At 36.5% G+C, this 27,899-nt stretch overlaps 2 protein-coding genes and 1 long non-coding RNA gene across 6 annotated transcripts in view; 2 read left to right on the top strand and 1 right to left on the bottom strand.

Moving 5' to 3' along the window:
* Window positions 1-27,899, top strand: part of LOC144975196 (actin-related protein 8-like) — a 407,315-nt gene that overhangs the window by 242,748 nt on the left and 136,668 nt on the right. The window lies entirely within an intron of this gene.
* Window positions 610-2,087, top strand: LOC144975190 (uncharacterized). Its single transcript, XR_013645880.1, has 2 exons — window positions 610-1,334; window positions 1,686-2,087. It is a non-coding gene; the product is annotated as an uncharacterized LOC144975190 (long non-coding RNA).
* LOC144975188 (uncharacterized) lies at window positions 1,715-27,716 on the bottom strand. 2 transcript variants are annotated; one of them, XM_078919005.1, is made up of 6 exons: window positions 27,564-27,716; window positions 19,649-20,066; window positions 15,720-15,958; window positions 14,674-14,812; window positions 6,253-6,465; window positions 1,715-4,945 (listed from the first exon to the last, which is right to left on the bottom strand). In XM_078919005.1, exons 2-6 carry the CDS (start codon window positions 19,752-19,754, stop codon window positions 4,074-4,076), a joined length of 1,569 nt encoding a protein of 522 aa, XP_078775131.1. In that variant the 5' UTR covers window positions 19,755-20,066; window positions 27,564-27,716; the 3' UTR covers window positions 1,715-4,073. The 2 variants fall into 2 exon arrangements, with proteins under 2 accessions (XP_078775131.1, XP_078775132.1); XM_078919006.1 differs by lacking the exon at window positions 27,564-27,716 and adding an exon at window positions 26,714-26,799.

Below are 27,899 nucleotides of genomic sequence, written 5' to 3'. Positions count from 1 at the left end.
GTTTTTAAGGGTTTTACGGCGCTTGCAACACATTTAGGTTATATCAGCGCCAGTAAAAAGGAAGAAAATGGGATAGTAAAAAGTTCTAGAATTACAATTAAAGCACCCAAGAAAAAGTAAGACAAAGGGGAACTGAGAACAAATAGGGATCGGATGTAGATTCCAAGAGCATACCACCAATGTAGCCTACTTAGTTTGAAATCACCTACAAGTCTCATCCAGACACAAGCACAAAATCCAACAAAGAGGAACACACTCAAATGCTTACATTATACATTCAAAATAAAAATAATAATACATAGCAGAGAGATGATTAACAAGGAAAAAAATATCATCTCCCAAAACAATAACTGTGCATTTGAATGTTTCCCTCCCAGCTAGGACTCCGGCCAGAGCCAGGACAAAACCAAGTAATCTCATTCCAAGACAAAGACAGAAAGCATGTTGGAAAACAGATATAAGGGGATAGAAGACACAGCATGTACCTCCCTGCCCGCTAGTATAATAATAATAATAATAAATAATAATAATAATAATAATAATAATAATAATAATAATAATAATAATAATAATAATAATAATAATAATAATAATAATAATAATAGTCTATTTTTTTTTAAATTATTCTTTTTTTTTTCTCCTCAACAACTAAAATTTGAAATAAAGAAAAAAAAAAAAAAAAAGAAGCAAAACAATATAAATCCATTCAAAAAGTTTGGCTGACAATTTTGACATAGAATGTGCAGGATCATTACTCAATGATTCATTCTAGATGCTTTGAAAAACTGTCTTTTGTTTGTTTTTAAGGTGATACATATTTAGGTCATATCAGCACCATTAAAAAGGGAGAAAATTGGATAGTAAAAACATTCTAGGTGTACTATTTAAAAAACTTGAGGAAAAAGTAAGACAAGGGGAAATGGTATAAAAAGGGAACAAATGTAGATTCCAAGAGCACACTATCAGTGTACTTTGCTTGAGATCACCTAAAAGTTTCAACCGGACACCAACACAAGAGGAATAGCCTCAAATGTTTACAAATCATATGTTAAGAATTTTAAAAAAACAACAGTACATAAGAAAGATGATTTACAAGGAAAAAAATATAATCTCCAAAAACTATAACAAAACGTACGACCATTTCCCTCCCAGCCAAAGACTCCGGCCAGGATCACGACACAATTAAGTAATCTCATTCCAAGACAAAGACAGAAAGCAATTGGAAAACAGATACAGGAGGGTAGAAGACACAGCAAATACCTCCCTGCCCACTATGGGAGGTCGGAAACCCCACCCAGAAAGCTGTCTTTAAAACATTGAGTAGAAAATGGAAGGTTTGTTTGTTTGTTTGTTTGTTGCTTTAGGTCTCTTCCAACACAATTGAGGTTATATGAGAGACCGCTGAAACAAAAAAACAAGCAATCTAACAAAAATAGTACAAATGTAAATCAAAATCATAACCTAAAGATATCATAAGCTAAATTATAAATAACCAAGAACAAACAGGCAGAAGATTTACAGAGAAAAAAAATATCCCCTGTCAAAAATACAATCACAAACCAAAGAAGCAGGATAGGCTAGTAAAGAGAAGAAACGACATCACTATCGGATCGTACATCCATGCGAACATCATAGGTATATGATTCGAGGGTGATGCTCCCATCCAACCACCCGCAAAATGGAAGGTAAAAATCGGAATGTGACCAAATGTGGCTAATAAAAGTCAATACTGGCATAAAAGTAATGTAAGTAGCATTGCAGTTACCATCTTTTTTTATTTAAAAAAAAAAAAAACCCTTTCCATTATTACTTAAAGTAATCGCATGATGAGTTTTTGATTGCAATACTTTCTTTCTTGAATAATAACCCACAAAACAATGTAACTGAATTGAGCAAGGGCAGTATTATCACAATAGCGTTATTAAGGTAATTATTACGTAAGGGGGGAAAGTAGAGGGGACCCATGTTTAATACCAAATCCCTGCAAGACATTAAAACTAAAAGATATACACCAATATTTGGGCAATACCTGGGGCATAAAAAATTAAAATGGTATTCATAAATTTAAAGCAAGGTTCAAATTCCTCTTTTAAAAAAATAAAAATGTTTTTCTTATGAAAATCAGCATCTAGTCTAGTCTGTTAGACTGAACAGAGCCCTCAAACTAGATTTCCAACCAAACTTGTAAATTCAAATGCACGCGACTTCTCATAGAGCCGCATGCATATTCCAACAATTGAAATACAATTGTTAATACCCCACCAATCTTCTCTTAAACACACACTCACACACACACACACACACACACACACACACACACACAAACGCATATTAACACAAGCATTTCAAAATTTACAATAAAAGGAATTTGGCATGGGGGCAATATTCTGTCACAGGATAAAATGAAAAACATCTCAAAACAATAAATCATGCTGCATTATAACATTCATTTCTAAGGCTTATTATTATTCTATAGGTATTAGATTTGGATGAAGGGGAATATTGTTGAAGACAACAATGACTTTAAATCTAATTTTATGTATCAAAAAATCAAACACTCCACAAATATCTATGAATTGATTAATCTATTAATTGTTTATGAAACTGAATTTACTTAAAATATGGAGACTTGAAAGGGAAAAAAATCAAAGGCTTATACAGTGGCAGCATTTGTAACACATTAAGGTCATATCAGCGCCAGTAAAAAGGAAGAAAATGGGATAGTAAAAGGTTTTAGAATTATAATTAAAGAACCCAAGAAAAGGTAAGACAAAGGAAAACTGGTTCAAATAAGAAACAGGTGTAGATTCCAAGAGCACACTGTCAAAGTACTTAGTTTGAGATCACCTAAAAGTCTCATCCAGACACAAGCACAGGTTCCCCACTAAGAGGAATACACTCAAATGTTCACAAATCATATATAATACGGAAGAAAAACATAATACAGTGCATAACAGAGAGATGATTTACAAGGAGAAAAATATCATCTCCCAAAACTAAGTATACATTTGACTGTTTCCCTCCCAGTTAGGGTATCCGGCAAGTGCCCGGACAAAACCAATTAATCTCATTCCAAGACAAAGACAGAAAGCATGTTGAAAAACAGATATAGAGGGATAGAAAATACAGTAAGTACCTCCCTGCCCACTATGGGAGGTCAGGAACCCCACCCAGTGGCAGCTATGGTCTCAGATATTTTTAGATATGATGTTACATTTGAGTTCAGTTTAATCTTACAAATATTGCCAGATTGGATGGTTTATTAGAGAGCGCGAATAATAAAGGCAATTTTTTAAAAGTACATTTCATAAAAGTTGGAATGTAAGTATAATTTTTGGCACACACTATTTCGTTTTTAAAAAGTATGATTTTTTTCAATCCATTCATTGAACTACAGGCATTATGAACTTGTGAATTCTATCAATTGCGATGGAGTAGTTACATAAGGCTTGAAGATAAAATGACAAAAAGTAATGAATAATAAATAAAACCATTTCATTTTTAAGGGTCACAATTATTATCATTAAAATGTTACCCTGGGTGGATTGTTTTTTAATGTTATGCACTCAATACAAATAAAATATTCTGAAGTCTACAGTTATCTTTGTCCTGAGAATTTGATACTACAAGAAGGCCAGTGAGAAATTTGTCATCGCAGATTTGTTCATGCGACAATTAAGCTAAATTCTCATGGAATAATAGATATGTTTTTTTCAATAAAAACCTTGGTTTTAAATAGTTTATACTTCAGACGATCAATGTCTACCATTTAAAAAGTGTCCATTCAACATCACCATAATTCATCCCAAATTGTATTTTAAAAAGCGCTAACAATATAAATTTGCAAATATAATACAATAATAAAAACTAAAATGGAATGTAGGTTAAATACTTTCATTACAGATAAAATTTGTGTATATTAATATAACTGTAATGTCATTAGATGATTTTATATACAATGGAATGATTCAATTTATTTTAAAAAAACATTACAAAAATAAAAAATAGCAAAGATCAGACTTCCATGAGCTCATTAAACGTCCATTCACACATCTTTTGTTATAAACGTTCATTCAAATGTCTGTCTCTTCACCCTTGATTTGAACACGTTTCCCTCCAGGGTTCATATTTACCCTCCTAGAAGAAGCCACAGATGATTCACTGTCCACAGAATCACTTCCTCTGTGACTGCGACTTCTATGACTGCCAGTCCTTCCCCTATCTCTATTTCGACTACTGCTCCGAGGTCTTTTGTCTGTATCGTCAATAAATACATCCCCATACATACGACCTGTGTTTTGAGGTTTGGGTTTCCTGTCAGCAGAATGAGCACGTCGACTGCCACTGTATCCACCAGAGGATGCTGATCGGTTTGATCGAGTACCCGATCTCGAACGTCTGCGCTCCAGGACAGGTTTGTGCCTGACATTGGGGTGTTCTGTATTGCTTCTACTGTATCCGTACATGATGGCATTTGTGTCTAGTGAACCCTCTGTTGATGAAGTCTGTGAGCGATTTGGAGATTTGGTTCGACTCTTTTTCAAAATACTATTGGGTTGGGTATTGACTTTACTCATTTCAATGTCGGACGGTTGTTTCATTGCTGATTTAATTTTTTTATCTGACTTAAAACTGTCAAACCTGGATTTCCGGAAAGATCCTATTCTCACCTCATAATCATCTCCATCTTCCCAAGATCTATCTCCGTGTCTCACGTCCAATTCGTCCTGTTGGAAGCTCTCGTTTGCAAAGCCCGTTTTGCCGCGCGATCTACCGACCGAGTTCGATCTGTTAGACTTTTTCTCGACGGAGTTGGCTGAATAGGCTGGGTTGGCATAGGCGCCATTGGTCTTTTCCTGCGAGGAGGTCGTGCTTCGTATGTCCTCCGTCGATCCATATCTTCTTTTCGGGTATTGCTTGTTGGCAAAAAGGTGTTGGGAATTGCCTGTGAAAGGAGAGAAGAAAAAAATAACAAAATATTACTTAACTTATATTTTTTCCATATCACTTATTTTAAAAAAAAAAACAAAACTAGTATCCAGTTTTTAAAAAATCAAAATTTATGCAAAGGTTTTACAACAAAATCAAAATAGAAGACAAGAATTTTCATGGAGGTCATTGATACTAATCACAAGATCAAAAATGTCTTAAAAAAGACAACTCATACTCATAGAATGAAACAATCTTAACAGTTGTATTTAGAGGTCCTCTTATTTCTTACCCTGCTCGATTATCCTTTTGCTCATATGTAAAAATAATTGAGACAATATTTGGTTGGGAGGGGGGGGAGGGTTTATGGGTTTCGGCTCTGAATCTTTATTATTTGCTTACAGTAGACAATGACTGAATCTATTCCATTATCCAAAAGTCAATCTCACATTTTAACTGTAATTCTTTGGTGTTGATGTCCTCCACTGTTTTGATAAACTGACAGTCAGAGTTAAATATGTAGAATCGTGACTCATCAGTGAAATATGCAATTATCTAATGTGAGATATTGTAACAGATTTATTTTTGGAAGGAATACATAGCACTATGTAGTCTTGTGGTATGACACTCGTTTTTGGATCGAAAGGTCCTGGGTTCGAGCCTCACTCAGCACATAGTTGAGTCCTTGGGAAAGGTCTTTACTCACATTCGTTCACCGTATTCAGGTGCAAAATGAGTACCTAGCTGTTAACAGCATTGTCTCTGTCCGAAAAAAAATTGTAATATCGCCTAACAGGCATCATGTATCATCCTACATGTTAAGTGGTGCTGTTAGACAGGGACCCCCTGTAAAGCGCTTTGAGCACATTTAGTGGATATTGCGCTATATAAAAGCTCAAAACTAATACTTCACTTTACAATAAGTTCTAATCAAATTGTCAAACAAGATGGAATGCAAGGTGCATGAAATCTACAAGCTTGACACAACATTAGAGCTTTACAACATTTAAAAGATGTAAATACTTCTTTTTAACGCCTTTGAATTCAAACACATTGAATTTTTTAAAAATTAATAAGTTGACATATAAAAAATGTCTGACTGAAAAGAAATATCAGTATATAAGGGGAAAAAAATAGTATCTCAGTATTTACTGATAGTTCAACTCTGCCAGATGTGTACACGGTTGAATTTTTAAACAAATTAATGAGCATTAAATGAAATTAACAAATTAATATCAAAAATGTATGATTGAAAAGAGATGTCAACACAATATACAGTAAAAAAAAAAAGTATCTTAGTATTTACTGATAGTTCAACTCTACCGGATGTATACACGTTGGACTCAGCATGGGCACTAGAGGCACCGTCTTTGGCATATTCTTGTCTGGCCCTGAAGCACAAGTAGATAGCAAGAAGAACAAGGGCGATGATGATGATAACCCCAGCAATGGCAATGCCCACAATCACTCCTGGCTCTAAGGCTTCTCGTTCTGAATCGTCCTTTGCGCCATCGTTTCTGAAGTTTAGACCCGGACCTGACAGATAAAAAAAATCAAGTTCAGATTTTAGCTATTGTGCGGATATGTGGTCTAGTGGTATGACACTCATAAGATCATAAGCTCCATAGTTCGCCTAACAGCTGTCATGTCTCATCCTACATGTTAAATGTTGCTGTTGGCTAAAGATTCCCTGTAAAGCACTTTGAGCATGTTTAGAGTATACTGCCCTATATAAATGCTCAATAAAAAAATAAAAAAAAAATTCAAAAAAAAAAACCTACTGATATGAACTCATGAACAAAATCAAGAACTTGATGAATGCAATTCACAAGTTTTGATCACTGATTCAAAGAAATGTAAATAGATGGGTTGTCATTGTTTTGTCAACATCAGCTACTCAGCTTTCCTCCAAATCAATATTCATATTCTTTCTAAAATAGGTAAACATGCTGAAGGTGTTGCATTCACTACAAGTATGAGAACTTGCAGTTGTTGTATCTTTGTATATCTGATAATTTAAAGCAACGTCTTGACCATCAATATGTAAAGTTTATCCAATCCAATCCAAAATAGTTGCGGCTTCATGTGAAAAAGATTTACGAAACTAGGTGTGTTCTATTGGGGTGGCCTTGATGTAATATCGATTGGTATTAAACGGGTGGAGATACCTATAAAATATTGTTGGTTGCTCTGACACTTTCAGGGATGCTGTTCCAAGCGCGAATGGTACTGGGGAAGAATGACTGTGTGCATTGATTCTGTTTTTCAATGTGTTAATAGGGAAGGTGGTGGTTCCTTGTCGGCACTTGAACAACATATTGAGGTTTTGCGGGTTTTTTCATTCAACAAGTGGGGTAAAATTACTACTGCTGCTGCCTCTCCACCATCTTTTCTTTTCTTTTTCACTTTCTACTTTATCATTTTTATACCCTCAGCATGCAATCGTAAAATTGAGGCCAATTTAGCCTGTTTAGTTCCAAATCAGCACACTACAGTAGTACTATGTTCAAGAAATATATCATAAGTAATATATATATAATATATATATAATAATGAAAGTTCAGGAATGAGATTTTCTATTCCAGTCCACGTTTCCCATCTAGGAGGTCCTGGTAGCTCCCAGCTGGTAGAGCATTCACTTCAAACACAAAGGGACCGAGATTGATCCCTTGTGAAGTCAAAATGTTCACTTAATCCACCCAGCAGTGATTGGGTGGCTTGGTCTGTTAGGTCTTATGTAAAGTACTTGCAATAGACTAGCGCCCTATCCAAAGGGTAGCAAAGGGTTGTCAATTTCATGCCGTAGAAACCAGAATAGACTTTGGCTCTGAGGGCCTAATGGCTCTGGACTACTATTTTCAATATTCCAAGATATTTTCCAGCTATACAGAAAGAACCTGGATTATCAAAGAGAGTACAAGTTAAGAAGCATTCCCATTTGCAACTCCATTTTTACGTAGAAAGGTAACAAGTTCTAATACAGATTTTTTATTTCTCAACTCATTTTGATAAATAAAATTACTAAAATCAACACTTTCACATTGAAAAGACAATATAAATCTGATCACAAAATCGTATTAATGTGGGACTATTAAAATTGTTGCAATATTGATCACAGGTGAAACTTTTGTCAAAAGAGCCCCCAAGTGGGGTAATGCCAGTTAAGTGCTTTCCTGATGCGAGGACAGAGTGCAGAGATTAGAGTTTTTACAACTATCATCACCTATCCATCCACTGACAATGTCCAATGTTGCTTGACTTTGTTACAAGACAGAAACTCAGCCATCAACATTAGAATGAAATTTCAAAGAATGTATAAAACTGTATAAAATATATTACTTTCAGATCTGGTAGAATATTGCCATGGAGTAACATTCTGTCCAAAAGGTACAAATCAATTATAATTGTTCATTAATTCAGTCCAAGTCCACTCTGCACTTATCCATATTTGATACTGGCAATATAACTTCTAATGAAAGATGTATTGGTTTTATTATGGCCATTGTTCATGAACGTGACAATGGCAGTCAATGACACTGACAAGGGATACAGGTAAATTCTATTGTTCACATCTCTAGGATGACTATGACAAACGGTTCGATCACACACCTGGAAGTCAGTCGCAATAGAATATGGGATATAGGTGAATTCTATTGTTTACACCTCTGTGATAAACAGTAAGACCTCACACCCGTTTGACCGTCCCATTAGACTAATTTGCATGTTATGAACCATCATTTTAAATGATTGAAGACAACGAAAAAGCTCTTTAATGGGGACAGTCATTGACAAATTTCATCCCCATTAGGCGGTGGACTGTCCCAATTAAGTGGCTGGGAATTGGAAAGGGTATGACTTTTTATTTAGAAAAAATATGTTCCCTAGGAATCGTCCCAATAAAGTGGTGTCCCCAATATCAACCTGGACTGTACTTCTAAAAGTGGAATAAACTACAGCTCCACAATACTGATGGTTCTTGAAGATGGTTGAAGACAACGAAAGAGCTCTTTAATAGGGATAGTCATTGTCAAATTCCGTCCCCATTAAGCGACAGGCGGTCCCAACTAAGTGTCTAGGAATTGGAAAGGGTATGACTTTTTATTCACAAAAAATCTGTTCCCAAGGAATCGTCCCCAAATCAACCTGGACTGTACTACTAAAAGTGGAAAAACTCCAGCTCCACAATACTGATGGCTTTTAAGGAAGGGAAAATATTCAAAATATGTGACCCTCTGCCTCGAAACGATATTAAGTCGGATTTTTCAATTTTGGGATTTTGGTACCCAATCATAGTTTATTTTATGCTTTAAAATTCGATATCAAATTTATAAAATTCTGATTATTCATTGCCGAGATACGACCGTTTGAAGTAGGGAATGTGTAAAAACCAAGTTTTGATCAAATCGACTTTGATGTGAGGCACCATTTTCACGCACAGTCAAATCAATGGGCAAAGATAACTCCTTATATATGGGCATTGGAAATTTGACAAGAATAGAAACATTTGCAGAGACGTCAATTTTCAATTTGACTCACAGGAATTTCAGCACACACAAAAAAAGGGAATTTGGATGGTATTTGGTATCGTGTTTAAATATTGTATAGATCTAAATAGATAACTGATGAGAACTATATTATGATATATAAACACATTGCCAAATACAGCCCCAAAGTTTCCTTATTTCAAATGAAGTAAAGCTCCAAATCCTAATGGTAGTGATTGTAATAATGGTGGTAGTGAGCGATGATGTTGTGTTTGTGGTTGTAGTAGTAATAATAGTAGTAGTAGTAGTAGTAGTAATAATAATAATAATACTTTATTGCATCCCAAAAGGGAAATGTTTTGTACAGACGTGTTATAATTTACACATAAGATAAAAATACAATGGAAATAGGATGTATATATATAAAAAAGGAGCAGCTCTATAACCAGAGCTGCGCTTTATGATATGAATAATTTCAACACTGTATAATAGTTAAAACTGTCACTATAAATTGAAAATTGAAAAGATTGCAAAACAAATAAATTAATAAATTAATATTTATATTTTTAAAAAGTAAAAATGAGAAATAATTATATAAAATGATTATTGCTTGTTGTTATAAAGCCTAATACTGGACGGCAGAAAAGATTTTCGGTGTCTCTCTGTTTTCGTTGAAATAGAGAAAGGGCGACCACTTCTTTCTGACATAATAATTGATGGTCTTAGTGGATGATACTGGTCATTTAATATTTTAGTTATTTTATTTATACAAAATTTCTCGTATAAAAGATCTACATCGTCAACATCATTTATATAGCGTTTAATGGATTTTTTAATATTTGAATTTATTTTGTTCCTTTCCACTGCTAAGCAATTGCCTCCCCAAGCTGTTATACAAAATGACAAAACACTTTCGATTACTGCTCTATAAAATAATGTGCAGAGGGTTTTATCTATTCTAAACTGAGAGAGTTTTGATAAAAAATATGTACGTCTGCACATCTTATGCCTAATTATTTTCAAGTGTTCATCCCACTTGAGCCTGTCATCAATCGTTACACCAAGGTATTTGTAGTGAGGAACTCGCTGGACGAATTGGTCCTTTAATTTTAACGGTTCTATCGGTTCCTTCACTCTCCTAAAGTCAATCACTAGCTCCTTTGTCTTGCTTATGTTAAGCTCTAGGTGGTGGGCATCACACCAAGACACAAATCTATCAATTTCTTGCCTATAAGCCACTTCGTTGCCATTTGTTATGAGGCCTTGAAGAGCGGTGTCATCTGCCAACTTTATTAAAGGTACACTCAGGTTTTGACTTCTACAGTCATTCGTGTATATTGTGAATAATACAGGGGACAATACACAACCCTGAGGAGCACCAGTATTTGTAGTTATACAGGAAGATTTGTTTTGTCCTAATTGAACATATTGTGCTCTCTCCGTAAGAAATTCGAGCACCCAAGCAATTATATACTTGTTTAAATTCAGACTACTCAATTTTTGAACAACCAACTGAGGTTGCATTGTATTGAACGCTGAAGAAAAATCTGCAAAAAGCAATCTGCAATAGCTCCTAGCGTGATCTAAATGCCTGTAGATGTTGTTTGTAAACAGCAAAATGGCATCCTCTACGCCACGTCCTGGTTTGTAAGCAAATTGATGACTATCACTCAATGGCATAAACTGATTCCTAATTTTAACAAGAACAAGTTTTTCTAAAGATTTCATGACTATTGAAGTCAGTGCAACAGGTCTGAGATCGTTCATAGTTTCAAGTTTTTCTTTTTTTGGAACAGGAATAATTTTTGAAGTTTTCCAAATTTCAGGGATCGAAACGCATTGGAGGGACCAGTTAAAAATATGTGTATAAATGGGGGAAAGCTGGTGGGCACATTCTTTTAATAGTTTTCCTTTCAATCCATCCGGCCCAGCAGCCTTCCTCTCGTTTAGTTTCGAAAATACGAATCTCGTTTCCTCTTCACTGACCTCAATAGTCATTTCATCTTCCAAAGCCCTGTCTAACTTATGTTTTTCATTTTCAATATCAAATTTGTTTGCTGTGTCGAAACGTGAATAAAATTTATTTAAAGTTTCAATTTCGATATCTTCTGATATAATCGTGGGCTTTGGATTATAGTTCACAGCAGTTTTAAGCCCCCGCCACGTGTCCCGTATATCCCCAGAAGAAAAGCATTTTTCAATTTTATTTTGTACTTATCTCTACAACTAGATATTACCCTCTTTATCTCTTTTTGTTTTGTTTTCAGATCTTTTTTGTTTCCACTAGTATAGAGAGTTTTCTTTTGGTTCAATAAAAGTTTTAGATCTTTTGTTATCCAAGGCTTGTTGTTAGGATAATATTTTATTTCTTTTTTACAAGTCCTAAACGTGTAAAACCAGTAAAGAAAAGTGTACAGATCTGGAACGGAAGTGTGTGTGAAGATTTGCGTGGTTGTTTTGAATGCACTGACTGGAATGTTTTTATCGAATCATGTGATAGTGTGGATGATCTGAATGACTGTGTGAGTGAGTATTTAAAATTCTGTGAACAAACCTGAAACGTCAATTCCTACATATTGATGTTAAACCCCGCCATTTATGATATAACATTATTTTGATAAATGCCTGTTTCACATGTTTCAACACCCTAAACCAATTTAAGAAAGCTTAATTAAATAGTACTCAACATGATGACCTGTCCATTAACTTGGACATAAAACTGTCCCCAAACGTATCATTCACAGACCAAGTTTTACTGATATAACTGCATTGTGCCCATTCAATCCATTTGCTGTAACAATTGACCACCCTGCACCAAAATTATTAGATAACCTCTTGCATAAGCTTACTCTATTACATAAGAATGATTAATGTGACATTTTGTCTTATTTATTTGAGGAAATACGATTTCAAATTGCCAAAAGTTAGAGAAGGGTTTATAATTTCAAAGTACAGTTTTTAAACTATGTGAAGCCGGGTGGGCAGGGAAAGAAATACAAGAAACAAGATGAGAGAGGAAGAGAAAGAATGAGAGAGTAAAATACACACACAGACATGAGAGAATGAGAAAGAGAAAGAGAGAGAGAGAGAGAGAGAGAGAGAGAGAGAGAGAGAGAGAGAGAGAGAGAGAGAGAGAGAAAGAGAAATAAAGAAAAAGAGGAGCGAGAGGGGGAGGAGAGAGAGACTGCTTGTGCGGGAGGGAAATAGAGTAAAGATTGAAGCCTGACTGTACAACTGTTTGTGTGTGTGTGTGTGTGTGTGTGTGTGTGTGTGTGTGTGTATGTGTGAAAGAGACAAAAGGGAGACGGATAGAGTGAGGTAGACATGAAGAAAGGGATGGAGGCGGAGCAAAGAATTGTAGGGATAGTTTAAGAAAGCATTTATTTGTTTCAAAGTAAGTCATAGTCAATCAACTGGAAACATATTGAACAATGAGACTGCAATTAAAGAAATGGCTGGTCAAATTATTCATTGCATTGTTTCCATTTTGAGTCAGATGACAGCTTGAGGAGGAGGGATTGGGGCTTATTGTACAATGACTTACATGAAATCATGATATTGAATCTCTCAAGTTTTCCTTAGCGTTCACCCACATTGTTGATTGTCTAGAAAGACCCCCCCCCCCCCCCCACTTCTTTCAGTTTACAAAGAAAGCACGACAAAACGAACATCTCTCTCTCTCTCTCTCTCTCTCTCTCTCTCTCCTCTCTCTCTCTCTCCTCTCTCTCCTCCTCTCTCTCTCTCTCTCCTCTCTCTCTCTCTCTCTCTCTCTCTTGTTGTCCCTCTCTCCTATCTATCTATCTATCTATCTATCTATCTACATATCTACATATCTATTTATCCATTAATAGGTCTGTCTCTCTTTCTGTTTGTCTATCCATACATTTAAACTTTTTCATTTTTTACTTACACGTATTTCCATCGGCAGTTTATTGATTGTTGAAGGCTCTATTTACTATTCTGCTTTTGTACTTAAAATTAAATGTTTATCCTACAACAATCTCTGTAGGTGTAAGATTAGGCAACTGTTGTCCTATTAAAGTCTTATGTTTTTATGTTTTAAAGGGTTTCATGGCGATTGCAACACATTAAGGTCATATCAGCGCCAGTAAAAAGGAAGAAAATGGGATAGTAATAAGTTCTAGAATTACAACTAAAGCACCCAAGAAAAGGTAAGACAAAGGAGAATTGGATCAAATAGGGAACAGATATAGATTCCAAGAGCAAACTATGGAAGCACTTAGTTTGAGATCACCTAAAAGTCTTATCCAGTCACAAGCACAGGTCCCCACTAAGAGGAATACACTCAAATGTGTACAAATCACATCATGATATGTAAACAAAACATAATACATTACATAACAGAGAGATGATTTACAAGGAAAAAATATCATCTCCCAAAACTAACTATACATTTGACTGTTTCCCCTCTCACCAAGGGTATCCGGTCAGGGCCAAGACAAAACCAAGTAATCTCATTCCAAGACAAAGACAGAAAGCTCGTTGGAAAACAGATATAGGGGGATAGAAGACAGTAAGTACCTCATGCCCACTATGGGAGGTCAGGAACCCCACCCAATTAAAGTCTTAGCATGTCCTTTAATTTCATGAAAAAAGAAAGAGGGACAAAGGACCCTCACCTCGATCATTAACCAATGCAGCTAGACAAAGAAATAATAGCATGTGGTGTGTATCAAAATGCACAAACACACACATGCTGACATCATGACACATTGCCCGGGCATTTTAATGGCCAACAGGCGCATGTGATGAGCGCTGACCAATCAGAATCATTCATTTGTAAAGTTGTTAGGGAAAACCCTAGACTTGTTTACAGTTTTTAAAGTTCAATATTGGTTGAACCATGAAACTGTGGAAACAGTCATGCTTTCTCTAAGATAGATAAAGACACGCCCTTTGCTGTGGTATCTTACATGGTATTGGTGGAGGAAAAGACTTAATATTACTAAGTCTTGGAAATGGTTGCTCTCTGAGAGAAAGTCAACTCTCCTTTTGAATGTGTCATTGATAGTTGCTTTTTTAAACTTTAAATTTTATAAAACTTATCCTCAATATCTATGTTTAATTAGTATGTTTGCATGTAGAAAAATGATTGTAGTTTCTGAAATAACCAAAAACTGAAATTTGATAATTTTGACCATTCCCACTTTAAAACCGGTTTTCTTCGTTTTCCAAATCCCGACTTAAGACCGCTTCGAACAGGGAGATTTATAGTATTCTACCGGGATAAAAACCTTACCTCTGTCATTGATGACTCTCATACCAAATTGAAAGTTGTCTGTATTAACGTTAGTCTTCCTAACATGCAATCTCATCACATTGTAGTTGGTTTTGGATGTGATGGGGATCTGGCTGCCCGTGTCACAGTCAATAATATTCTGGAAACAGAAAATATAAATCAAAGTGTCATACACCTATAGGTAGAACGAAGTTGACGTCACTCAGGTCTTTGTTATTGTTTTTTGCCATCCACGTTTATGAGTAATTCTCACTTAAATGTATTAACCAGACTATACACGTTCAAGATTACACATAGTTTGGTTTGTTGGTCCAATATATTTCCGGATGGCAATGTTGTGAGCTTCTTAACCAAGCGCATAGTATCTATAGGAGTGTGAGACTGTTATAAATGCAACTGCATTAGAAAAAGGATACCATAACATACACAATCAAAGAAGGTATGGCCATCAACTCAAAAAATTTTCCATGAGACTTGAGTAACACCCACCACTTTTATTTCAGTCTGTCATCTCTTCTTTCCATTTTTAACTCCAAACATGGATGTTAAATGACAGATGATTAGCTTTAAAAAAAAACAATTCATCTTTGTAAAAACTCTTTGTTACCTTCCTTCTTTTCTTAGCTAAGGCCTAATCAAAATGCACACTTCATGCTTTACAGTTTATTGTTGCTTTTGGGATTATGAAACGCATAGAAGATTGGCCCGTGTTGAAATTTTGCATTACGAGTACAATGTTTCCCCCCCCCCCCCCCCCTTCCCTCTCTGTATGTATGTCTCTCATACACTCTCTCTCACAGTCTCACTCTCTCTCACAGTCTCACTTTCTCTCTCTCTCACTATTTCACTCTCTCTCACAGTCTCACTTTCTCTCTCTCTCTCACTATTTCACTCTCACTATTTCTCTCTCTCTCTCTCTCTCTCTCTCTCTCTCTCTCTCTCTCTCTCTCTCTCTCTCTCTCTCTCTCTCTCTCTCTCTCGCTCTCTCGTTTCAAATCTATACACACAAAGCAAAAGAAGAGGATTGAATAGTAAGTCCTCATTACCCTGGCATTGACATCTGCATTTGGACTGTCAAAAATACTAATAGTAATCCCACACTGCTGAAATCTGGCCTCGTTGATAACATACTCCAAACGACGACCCTGGTCAGATCTCAAGGTCACGTAACAGTCATCCCTGGTGGAAATAAAGTTGAAGGATCCACGGTGGAAGAGGATGGCAGTATCATCATCCCCGATATAATAACCCGAAGGGTTGTCGCAGCCATCTCCGGAAAGATTAACTGGAAAAAGAAATAGGAAAAAAAAAAAAATTGAAATAATAACATAGCAATGTGTACAAACAAGGTGCGTTTTTAAAAATTATTATACCACAATAAGGAACTTTCATAGCTCAAAAAAAAAAAAAAGAGATAAACTCACCTGGATTTTTGCATGATGCGATGTGTATAAATTATGTGTTTAATTGGATACCCATTGGTAATGTGCATCAATTCTAAGATAAATGATGTAGATGAATATAACCAAGATAAAAATCTTACAGTTTGGAAGCCCCACTTAGCGCAAATGTGTCAGTGCATGACATAATCAGTCGGAAGGTGAAAATTTTGGATTTTCATTTTTAATTTTCTTTTTCACTTTCTGAAAGAATATACTCACTAGAGCATTTTGATTTTTATTTGAAGTAAATCGGGTGATTTTTCATGAAGTTATGGTCAGATGTATGGGAAAGGTATTCAGCAACTTTTCTCAAATTTCATACTTTTTCAACTTGACCAGCTGTAAAAAATATTTAGAAATGAAATTCAGCTTTGATATTTCCAGAAGATGTACAAAAAGGGTTGATTTAAAACTTTATGACAAGAACTCATTTTTGATAAAAATTGACCTTCTCACTAAACTTGGCAATATCTCAGTTCAAACCTGTTCACCATTCAACAGATTATGTCATTCACTGATACAAATTATTTACAATTTGTTACTTTGTATTATGGCTAGATAATTGCTTTCTAATTTTAAATAGCAAGGTACATTTTTATCAACATTTTTTTGTTTTTGTTTTTTAAACATTTGAGGATAACTGGTATTCAATCAAATGCACATAAATATATGTAAAATGCAGAATTAAGTTCAATCAGCAAAAATGTTAAAGAGCAATTGGCAATCTTAAGCTTTAATGGTTTTCTCACTGAGACGTATAATAATGTATGGGTCGTATGTATATTTCTGCATGTGACCGGTGTGTGAGTGTGTATATGAGTGCGTTGGAGTTTATATATAAGTGAGTGTGCCTTTGTCTATAAGGATGTTTGTGTATGCATCTGTGTGTGTGCGAGTGTGTGTATGTGTGTGTGTGTGTTTGTATATATTTGTGTTTTTGTTTGTGTGTGCTTTGTCATGAGTATATGTGTGTGTGTCTATGTGTGTGTGTGGTTTGGGTGTAGTGCGTGTATATAAGGTTGAATTGACATGACTTGTTTATTTGCTCTAGATATCTCACATGGAGATAAAATTTCGATGTAAGAGCTGCCCTTGAAAATCAATGACTTCACTGATAAGGAGAAAAAAATGCTCCTGGCTTTATAGTAAGCTCAAGTTGCTTTTAAAAAGTTATGAGATAGTGAATGTGGACCTTCCCAATCAGTCACGAAGAAAAACATGAAGGTATCAAAAGTATGAAGAATGGGAAAGCAGCAGGGATCGATGGCATATATCCAGATATGACAACACACCGTGGACACAACGCAAAGAACTGGTTGGCTGCCGCAATGTCTGACATGACAAAGGAAGATACCCACAAACATGGAAACATGCTAGAGTTATAGCCATCCTCAAATCAGGAAAACCAGCAACAGAGCCATCTAGCTATAGACCCATCTCTCTACTATGTTGCCTCTACAAACTACTAGAAAAAATAATATTAACAAGAATAACCCCTTACTTGAATCCTATAATCCCAACTGAACAAGCAGGGTTTCAACGAAATAGATGCATAGGTCCTTGCCCTCACCTCCTTAATTGAAAATGGATTTGAAAAGAAACTGAAAACAGGCACAATGTTTATTGATCTCTCTGCTGCGTATGACACAGTGTGGACTGGTGGCTTGATGCTGAAACTTGCAAAAATAACCCCATGCAGAAAAATCTTGAAACTGCTCTCATACATGACAGGACCTAGGAATTTCCATGTTGTACTTGGTGGCAACACCAGCAAAGTCAGAAGAATCAGCATTGTTTAACGCCTACATAAGCGACATGCCTCAAACAACTTCCACAAAACTAGGATATGCAGATGACTGGGCCTTAGCATACCAATCAAGAAACTGGGAAGATAATATAGAAACAACTCTTAGCAAAGACACCACGTCCATGAATAGGTATTTTGACAGATGGTATTTAAACATGAATACGACACAAACAGTTGCAACTGCATTCCATCTTAACAACAGGGAATCACAACGAAAACTGATGATCAAGATTGATGACACAACACTACCAACTGATCAAAATCCAAAACACCTCGGAGTGACACTGGAAAGACAACTGACTTATAGAACCCATCTTGAGGGTACAGCAAGAAAGATAGGGATACGAAATGGTCTACTCAGAAAACTGGCAGGAACAACATGGGGAGCATCGCAAACTCTTCTCAGAACATCAACCCTGGCCCTTTGCTACAGTGTGGCAGAATATTGTGCTCCTGTTTGGACAAGAAGTGCCCATACAAACCTTGTTGATGTGAAACTAAGAAACTCGATGCAAAAAGTAACTGGATGCCTGAAATCAACCCCAACACAATGGCTGCCAGTCATGAGCGTTATAGCACCACCCCACTTGAGAAGAGAGGATGCAACACAGAAATGGATATCCAGAGCTGAAGAAGATAATGGAACTCCTCTGCAAACCATATACAAAACTGCGCCCCCAACATCAAGACTAAAATCTCGTTCACCTTTCTACCTATCAAAGAAAGAAAATACAACACACAAGAAGCCTGGTGCGAGGAATGGAAAAGGAATAAGCCAACAGGAGAGGAACTAATTGAAGATCCCTGTAAAAGTCTCCCAGGTCTACAGGATCAACCAAGAAAATACTGGTAGCTGCAAATAGACTACAGTCAAAACATACAAGAACAGCTGCCAACATACACAAATGGGGGCTCTAAGAATCACCAACATGCCCAAAGTGCAACCAAGCACCACAAGATGCAAACCACCTCGTACTAGATTGCCCAGAGACAAAACTGAAAGGGGGATTTGAAACCATCAACAAATGTGATGATGACTTCCAAACCTGGATTGATACCTTGAACATAGAAGTGTAGCCGAACGATACTACTACTACTATGAGATAGCGCAACAAACTTTGGTATCAAATTAGTTATTTTTCTGCACGATTTTTCTTTGTTTTACGTTAAAGTGTGTTTTTGTTTGTTTGGGTTTTTTTTTTTTGGGTTCTTTTTTTGTTGTTTTTTTTTTTTTTTTTTGGGGGGGGGGGGGGGGGGGGGGAAGAGGGGGGTTTGGATTCAGTAAAGTACATAGGCGGTATGTCTCGTACTACATGTTCATTGTTGTCGCTGACTTGGGACCTTTTGAAAAGCGTCTTGAGCATTTTAATCTAATGAAAAATGCATTATATAAAAGCTCACATTTTAAATATTTCTCCACTATCCTTAAACACATATATTATAGGATCTGTGTTACATCAAAGTGATCAACAATATATACCAAAGATAAATTAATTATCCCTCAAATTACTAATCACTGATCACAAACCAGCTATTCCCACTGTTTTTGTTTGTTTGGGTTTTTTTTTAACCTCAGGAATGAGAGACATCCAACGTTTGTCGTCACTTTGCCAGTTTAGGTTTATCTTCATCTTATTCGTGCAATTAACATAGGCATATGGATATTGACATTAAAAAACACCAAAAAAAAAAAAATATATATATATATAAATAAATTCTCACTTACTCTCAATGTCTTTGGCAGAAATCACGCGTCCATCCAGAGCTACTAGAATCAACAATGGGACGATGCTCTTGATCAAGATGTGTATTCCCGTGTGGAAACCCGCCATATTGCCAATGGTGTTATGATGACTTCAACCCTCTTCCAGGAATCCAATGATGTTCTGTAAACCTTCTAAATTTCCCACTATAGTATTATAATATTATTCAAAATGTCCTTTGATATCGACGTTGATTCCTTCATCCTTAAACAGGGAAATAAAGATGTTTACATCATGTCATTGTAGACTCCAAAGCAGGGGAAAAATCGGACCTATATCTTCTTCACAATTAAATCTACTTGTTTGGATTTAGATAGAGAAAGTTACATCAGCACTGGCTTGAAATCTTGTGCACTTTATGTGATCTTTCACTGTTGACACCTGCAGAGGAAAAGATGATTTAAAAGTTATGAATAAATAGGCTAATGTAATTTATCAATGAGCAGCGTGTTTTTCTTCGAAAGAAGAAGAAGAAGAAGAAGAAGAAGAAGAAGAAGAAGAAGAAGAAGAAGAGAAGAAGAAGAAGATAAAGAAGAAGAAGAGAGGATGAGGAGGTGATGGAAGGAGGATATGTGGGGAGGAGGGGACGGGAGAGGTGTAGAGGGGGCGGGGATGCACAATGGTGATGGTCATGTGTGAGAGAGACTGTAGTTGGGAGAGGGAGAGAGAGGGGTAGAGAGAAGAGGTAGAGAGATGGCATAGAGGGAGGGGGGAGGGAGAGAGATAGAGGAGAGAGATGCAAGAGATGAGAGAGAGAGAGAGTGAGTGAGAGAGAGAGAGAGAGAGAGAGAGAGAGAGAGAGAGAGAGAGATCACCAAATGCCCTTCACCACGTGCGTTTACCTGACAACTGCATGTCAGAGGACACGCAACCCGAACACAGACAGAAACACGATGAGATCTATTGGGATTAAGAGCTTGTCATCAAAACGTATACTCTGAAAGACTCCATTAGCACCCCCCCCCCCCCCCCTTCCAAAAAACAAAAACATTTTTTTTAAAACTAAGAAAAAAAATCAACCCCCCTCCCCCCCCCCCCCCCCTTGCACCCAATGCATATCTATTTGGGTTGCAGAACCTGCCTCGCAGTGTTTATCTAGTCAAAATGGATCCTACTAAGCTGCTATAGGCTGCGGACCCGACGTAAGCTAAAGCTGAGGACCCTACGTAATCTATAAATCCCAAGTATGGGCCGTAAAACAAAAAACGTAATATTTATATAGGAATCATATATATACAAGCGTCCAAAATTTAAAAAAATATTGCACGGAACCTTCCAGGCTCACAAAATAAACTGAAGAAGGATTTTGAACCCGAAGCGTTCCATGGTTAGTATTTTGTTCTCCTTTGACGGTGTTATCTTATTCATTCTTGTAACATGAATAAGTGAACAACACATAATTTGTTATACACCGTCTCGAACAGGCAGTGATGAATCCTATGCAGAAAAGCGATTTTCAAATTAAAATGGCCAGAAATGCTAGTTCATAGTTTTGACAGTCTTTGCTTGTTTTATTGCTTGTTTGTTTGCTTTGCTTTTGTTTGTTTGTTTTTTGTTGTTTTTTGTTGCTTTTTTTTTTGGGGGGGGGATGGGGGTTGTGGGTTGTTGTTTTTTGTTTTTTTTTTCTGACTTAATCGACTATCTCTATCGAAGTGCACCAATTTAAAGATCTGATAATCCATATTGTTATGGTCTCATTGTTGTAATGGAAATACTCTCAAACCAACGCAACAAATAAATCAGGCCCATAATTGCGTTCGGCTATCAGACCTGTTTACATGTGCACCTAGGTCTAGTATTATTTTCCATAAAACGTACTCAATCTATAAATTGTAAGTATATAAGCTGGCGACAGGTCACATTGTACGATACCGGCCGTTATGGCATCGTGCATGCTACTCCTACTACTAAGACGACGAACTCTTGTCCACAGAATGGACGAGCTATGCAAATAGAAACAGTTTATGACCCAACAGCCCCAAATCATCAGCGTTGAATGAAGTCTTTATTGGGTAGAATAAAAACTTGATGATAGCCAAAGGGGGGGGGGGGGGGGCGGGGACGGTAGCGACTATGCAGGTGGGTAGGTGGGTAGTAGAGGTGGCTATGATGATGGCTATGAATAAATCATGATGATAATGACTGTGACTACGATGATGATGATGATGATGAAGGTGGTGGTGGTGGTGATGATGATGATGATGATGACAGCGACGACGATGACCCTGACAAAGACAGGTGGCTGGATGGACGGGCGGATGGGCATTTTTTATTTTTAAGCAGAGAAAGGCAGATGGATAGATAGATAAATATATATGGATTGATTGATTGGTTGGTTGATGGACGGATGGATATATTGACAGATAGACAATGAAAGGATGGATGGATAGATAGATAGATAGATGAAAAGATAGATCAACAGACAAGACGCTATGTAGGTAGGTAGAATACAATATAGATAGACAGACAGAAACAAAGACTGATAGATATAATATAGATAGATAGATAGATAGATAGATAGATAGATAGATAGATAGATAGATAGATAGATAAATAGATAGATACGACCTTAACCTTACATCCATTACGCACAAGAATTCGAATCAATACAGATCATGGAGCTCACAATTACTAACCATGATTTGTATGACATTTCCCCATAGGTACTTCATTTCTAAAGATAATGATCTTGAGAGCTATACTGCCAAAACATTGACAAAAGACTTTTTTTCTCCTTTTTTTTTTTGCCAGAAAACTTTTTATTTAGACATAAATCGACATTGCTGACCCCTTACCCCCACTTCCATCCCCGGCTGAATGTCAAAATTTAATAAACCGGAGACCTCCCCAGGTTTAAGACTTTTTCAGAAATGGGGGGGGGGGGGGGGGGGGGGGGGGGTTAGGTGTATAGCGAAAAAAACGACCTATATCTAAAGTAAAAGTTTGTTTTCTCACCCAGATGACGATACGACAGAGAGAGAGAGAAGAGAGAGAGAGAGAGAGAGAGAGAGAGAGAGAGAGAGAGAGAGAGAGAGAGAGAGAGAGAGAGAGAGAGAGAGAGATTATTATCATGAATGATACCTGCCATCTCAAGGCATAGCGACGTGTTTGACAATAAAATCCGATGGTTAGATTGATATTTAAACTTGCCCTCTTTCTACTGGGTATCCACCTCTCATGCATTGAGTCAATATTTCATCCATGACCTAATGCTAGAGATAGAGAGAGAGAGAGAGAGAGAGAGAGAGAGAGAGAGAGAACTACGGGGCCACGGCACAATATACATTTCTCTCTCTCTCTCTCTCTCTCTCTCTCTCTCTCTCTCTCTCTCTCTCTCTCTCTCTCTCTAGCACGAGATCATGGATGAAATCAATGCACGAAAGGTGGATACCTAGTATACCTAATATATATATATAACACAATAAACATTTATATTTTTTCTCTTTTATTAACTAACCCATATGATTGTTAAGACCTCTGGATGTTTAAGTTTTTATATTGATTCTGGTTCGAATTGTTGTTTGGTGTTGTTTTGTTCTTTTTTTTTTCTCCCATGTCTTTCAGCTTATTGTTAAAAATGTAGATACTTCGTCTAGCTTATCGAGGACAGATAGGATCTAGGACTAGAGAGAGAGAGAGACCATAAGCGTATCATATTAGTGCCGTCCCATTTGATAGACACAAGCAATAAAATTAAAATTAAATTAAATCAGTGCTGTAGTTCAAAATAACCTTTTGTTAACCCTATGTGCGGGAAAGGTCTCCAACGCCTGGCTATATATATATATATATATATATATATTATATATATATATATATATATATATATATATTATAATATATATATATATATATATATATATATTCTAGCTGCAGTCTTATCGTAACAATATTAATAAATCACAGAAAAAAAAGCGGTGCCTATGGAAATGATAAACTAAACCCCAAATTCCTTAACGCACCGCTGACCTCGTCCAAAACCAGTCGTCCCAATAAGGGGGGGGATAGAATAATAAAAATATGAAGCACGCTGTCGGAGCGTAACCTTGAGGCCACCGACGTTAGCTTTTTAACACGCCAAGACTGTCCTTATCACACCGGGTGAACATTAAATGATTTGCTCATTTCTCATTTGCCTCTCAGTGCATTCCCCCCCCCCCCCCCCCCTTTCCCCTGCATGCAATCCCGCTTTAAAGAAAACCACTCCCCCCCCCCCCCCCCCCCCCCCCCTCCTCCCTCTCTCTCCTCCTCTCTCTCTCTCTCTCCTCCTCTCCCCTCCCCCACCCGCGCCGCTGCGCCCACTACATACATGTCCCTTTATCATAATATATGGATTACTTATTACATGTCCAGCCCTGAAATCAAATCCGCTGTGCGCTGACCAAAGTAAATGAATGGATGAATGATCATGAATTTAATTAAATTGCTAAAACCTGCAATTCGTTTTTATAAAAAAGCAAAAAGCAAAAAAAAAAGTTGATGATGACGATGATGATGATGATGATGATGATGAAGAATGTGGTGGTGCTGATTGTTGTTCTTCTTCTCTTAAATTTCGACCGAGAAAACTCCCACGTTGTCGACATTTCTAAATCTTGGAGGTTTCAGATAATATTGCCCACATATATATTTTAAAGCAAATCCTTTTACTTATAGTAGTAGTGTAGCGACTGCTATCGTAGTAAGAAGAGTGGTAAAAATGAGAAGGGGAGAGGTGTGTGGGGGGTGGAGGTCTCTGTCATGCACTTTCAGATCAGGATTTATAATCGGACTGTCATGTCAACACAGGATGTAATACGATACATTATACAATACAATACAATACTTTACAATACGATATATTAACAAACCATATCATATTACTAACTATATAGCACTTCCTTGATAAATCATTTGTTTTTTCAAACCTATATCATCATCGCATTGTCATATCATCATCCTCATCATATTGTCATATTATTATTATTATTATCGTCATCATCATCATTATTCTATTATTATATTCATCGTTATCATTAAATTAATATTGTATTACTATTATTATTGTCATCATCATCATCAATACAATTGTCTTATGGTTATTTAAGATAACAGTAGCTAAGTTGTATGGCATTTCATCTTGTAATATCGTCAAGCAAAATATTGGGCATGGTCATAGTCTGGATTAGGGACAATCCTGATTGTTGCCTGATGCATAGATCCAAATGTAGGGACAGGATATTTTTCACCACTGCAAAGCTCACGCTCAATTCAGATGTGCTTCCTTGTTGTAAGTGATGTATATTGTATTAAGTGTATTAAAAGGTGTCTTTTACTATATAAAATTGATGATTTATGATTATGATTAATATAAAACCTAAAAAATATATATATATATTATATTTTTTTTTTTTTTTTAATTCAAGTTTTTTCAATGTTGTTTTCAAGATTGTGCACGGGATACCACAAATCCGTACAGCTTAAAAAGAAAAAGCCCAAGGTATAGGCTGGGAGTTAAATTGAATCCTCATAGTGCCTAACGTCTATCCAGATTATCCAAGTCATTGTCCATTGCCAACCACTCTATACACCTCATGATTCAAAATTTTTAAGTTTCAGAGAAAAGAGATTTAACAACACTAAAACACTAAGTACAAAAAAAGAAAAAAAAATCCACCAAGAACTATCTCAATGTCAATCAGACAAGGATTTGCATCTCTCCTCAATATCAGAAGTGATCATTTTGGATGTCACACTTGATATGCCTTTTCCTCAGCATATTTGCCTTAGCAAGGAGAGTAAAGTCCATTAACTTTTCTGCTGCCTCAGATGCCCATTCGCGTTCCTTTTAAAAAAATGCAAGAATCGTTTCAATGGCTTTCTTATTTTTTTCAATTTCTGAATATCGTCATCCACGTTCTTCCTTTTCAAAGCTTTTTCACTCGTTTCTTTTCTTTCATCCTCTCTTCAAAGTGATAAAAGTACTTTTGTTCTACCTTGCTGAGCTGACAACATCAGATCTGTGTCAAACTGAACTTTGTTGAGGTCTCCAACAAAATTAATGTGTGATCGTTTATCACTTATGACCGTCCTGCACTTTTTTCTTTTTCTAAAAATAAATTACCCGGTTTTTTTTTTGGTTAGTGGCAAAACACACATGTTTTTCCCGGTTTTCAGGGCCTTAAAAAACAAAATCTAATTTCCCGGTTTTTCAGGTTGCATGGAACCCTGCATGATGATGATGATGGCAATTGCAATGACGATACTAACGAAAGGGAAAAGAAGAAGAAGAAGAAGAAGAAGAAGAAGAAGAAGAAGAAGAAGAAGAAGAAGAAGAAGAAGAAGAAGAAGAAGAAGAGAAGAAGAAGAAGAAGAAGAAGAAGAAGAAGAAAAAGAAGAAGAAAAAGAAGAAGAAGGAGAAGAAGAAGGAGAAGAAGAAGAAGAGGAGGAGGAGGAGAAGATGATTTTGCAAAGAGATACATTAGTGGCCCACACAGTAAAATAACTGGAAAGGGGGGGGGGGGGGATTTTTGTTTCAAAATCATTTGTTCCAACCCTGCATGATGATGATGATGGCAATTGCAATGACGATACTAAAGAAAGGGAAAAGAAGAAGAAGAAGAAGAAGAAGAAGAAGAAGAAGAAGAAGAAGAAGAAGAAGAAGAAGAAGAAGAAGAAGAAGAAGAAGAAGGAGAAGAAAAAGAAGAGGAGGAGAAGATGATTTTGCAAAGAGATACATTAGTGGCCCACACAGTAAAATAACTGGAAAGGGGGGGGGGGGGGGGCATTTTTGTTTCAAAATCATTTGTTACAACAATTTTTTTTTTTTTAAGAGAGAGATATATCTAGAAGGAAGAGAGCATTTGAGAGTGGGGCATACTAACACTCTCACATTATGAAAGATTGGCTAAAGATTTTCTCTAGGCCTACCTGTAACTGAAAAAAAAAAAGGAATATTTCAACCAAGCTATAGCCAACTTCGTATGTAGAAATCCAGAGCTTAACACGAAAACTCGATAACGATTGAAAGAAAGAAAAAAATAAATTACTTTGATGATGACTTTTGTATCAGGGACCATCAGCAACCCAGCCAGACCTACCAACCCTTCACATTCCAAAAGTGGAATCAGAACGCCTGAAAATAGGAATTTGAGACAAAAAATAGGAATTTCATCTCTTTCAGCCCCCCTCCCCCCTCTTTGCTCGTTTTTATTCTTACCATTATCATCATTTTTGTAAATCGGAATTTAAGAGACAATGACGGAATAGTACAAAAAAGAAGAGTGAAAATAGGAATGATTCCGCCAAAAGCGGAAGGGTTGGCAGGTATGGCAACCCAGCCCATCTTCCCCCCCCCCCCCCCCCCCTTTTTTTCTTTTCTTAGCCGACATGTATAAACTCATGACATATTCTAAGGTTACTTAGATCATTTAACCTAGATATGACATGGCCCAATGTTTCCAATTTTGTCGAAAAGGAACCCGTTTAGCATTGACTCATGAAATATGAAGAATAGATCGGTATTGAAGAAAAAAAAATTATAAAATGGTAAAATAATCATAATCAGGTGCGCAATCTATGTGTGTAATACAATCTTAGGTGCCCAATCTTATAATAATTGTATTTGTATCAATCATTACCCATCATAGAACAGACTATCTACAAGTTGTAAAGTTGAGTAAAGTTAAGTAATCCAATGATTCAAAGAAACGGAATCAGGAAATGGGTGGAGAGTAAAACCGTGACACAACTTCCTAAATTTGGGTTATGGTTCACCGCTGCAATAAAAGTCAAGTCAAACTGAGGACAAAAAATAATATACCCATCCGTTTTATTTGTCGTCCCAACTTATATAAACTATTGTTCTTCACTATTTACTGGTAATTGTCATATACTTACAAAACTGAAGGGCTCACAAGATGAACGGATCCACAAGTGAAGAAAGAACGAACCTAAAAGGCGTTCAGGTGAGATCCAAGGTTTGTGGGTTTGTCGTGTTTTCTTCCTGTTACGATTACGTGCTACACAGGTAAAAAGTACACACTGTGACACAAAAATGATTGAAATTCTGTGGCTAAAAATAGAACGAATAGGGGACGAGATTGGCGACAACGAATGAAGTGGTCTTGCTCTGTTGTTTGATTGGACGCAGCGCCCTCCGGTTCGAACAGGTAAAAATTCAGGGGCTGATAACTGCATCAGCGCTATTCTTTATGTGACGCTTCGGTATTCTTT

Source organism: Berghia stephanieae, chromosome 6 (assembly GCF_034508935.2).
Source record: "Berghia stephanieae isolate SIO BIC M18660-M18661 chromosome 6, UCSD_Bste_1.3, whole genome shotgun sequence".
Taxonomy (NCBI): Eukaryota; Metazoa; Mollusca; class Gastropoda; order Nudibranchia; family Aeolidiidae; genus Berghia; species Berghia stephanieae.
Note: the sequence above shows the minus strand (reverse complement) of the source record. Positions and strands in the feature narration are given on the sequence as shown.

Excerpts from the sequence above, each read along its gene's own strand:
- LOC144975188 (XM_078919005.1), bottom strand. The coding sequence starts at position 19,754 with ATGGCGGGTTTCCACACGGGAATACACATCTTGATCAAGAGCATCGTC. Across the intron at positions 15,959-19,648 it reads TTCTGCCAAAGACATTGAGA|TTAATCTTTCCGGAGATGGC; the intron begins GTAAGTGAGAAT and ends TTCTTTTTCCAG. Across the intron at positions 14,813-15,719 it reads ATGCAGATGTCAATGCCAGG|AATATTATTGACTGTGACAC; the intron begins GTAATGAGGACT and ends TTCTGTTTCCAG.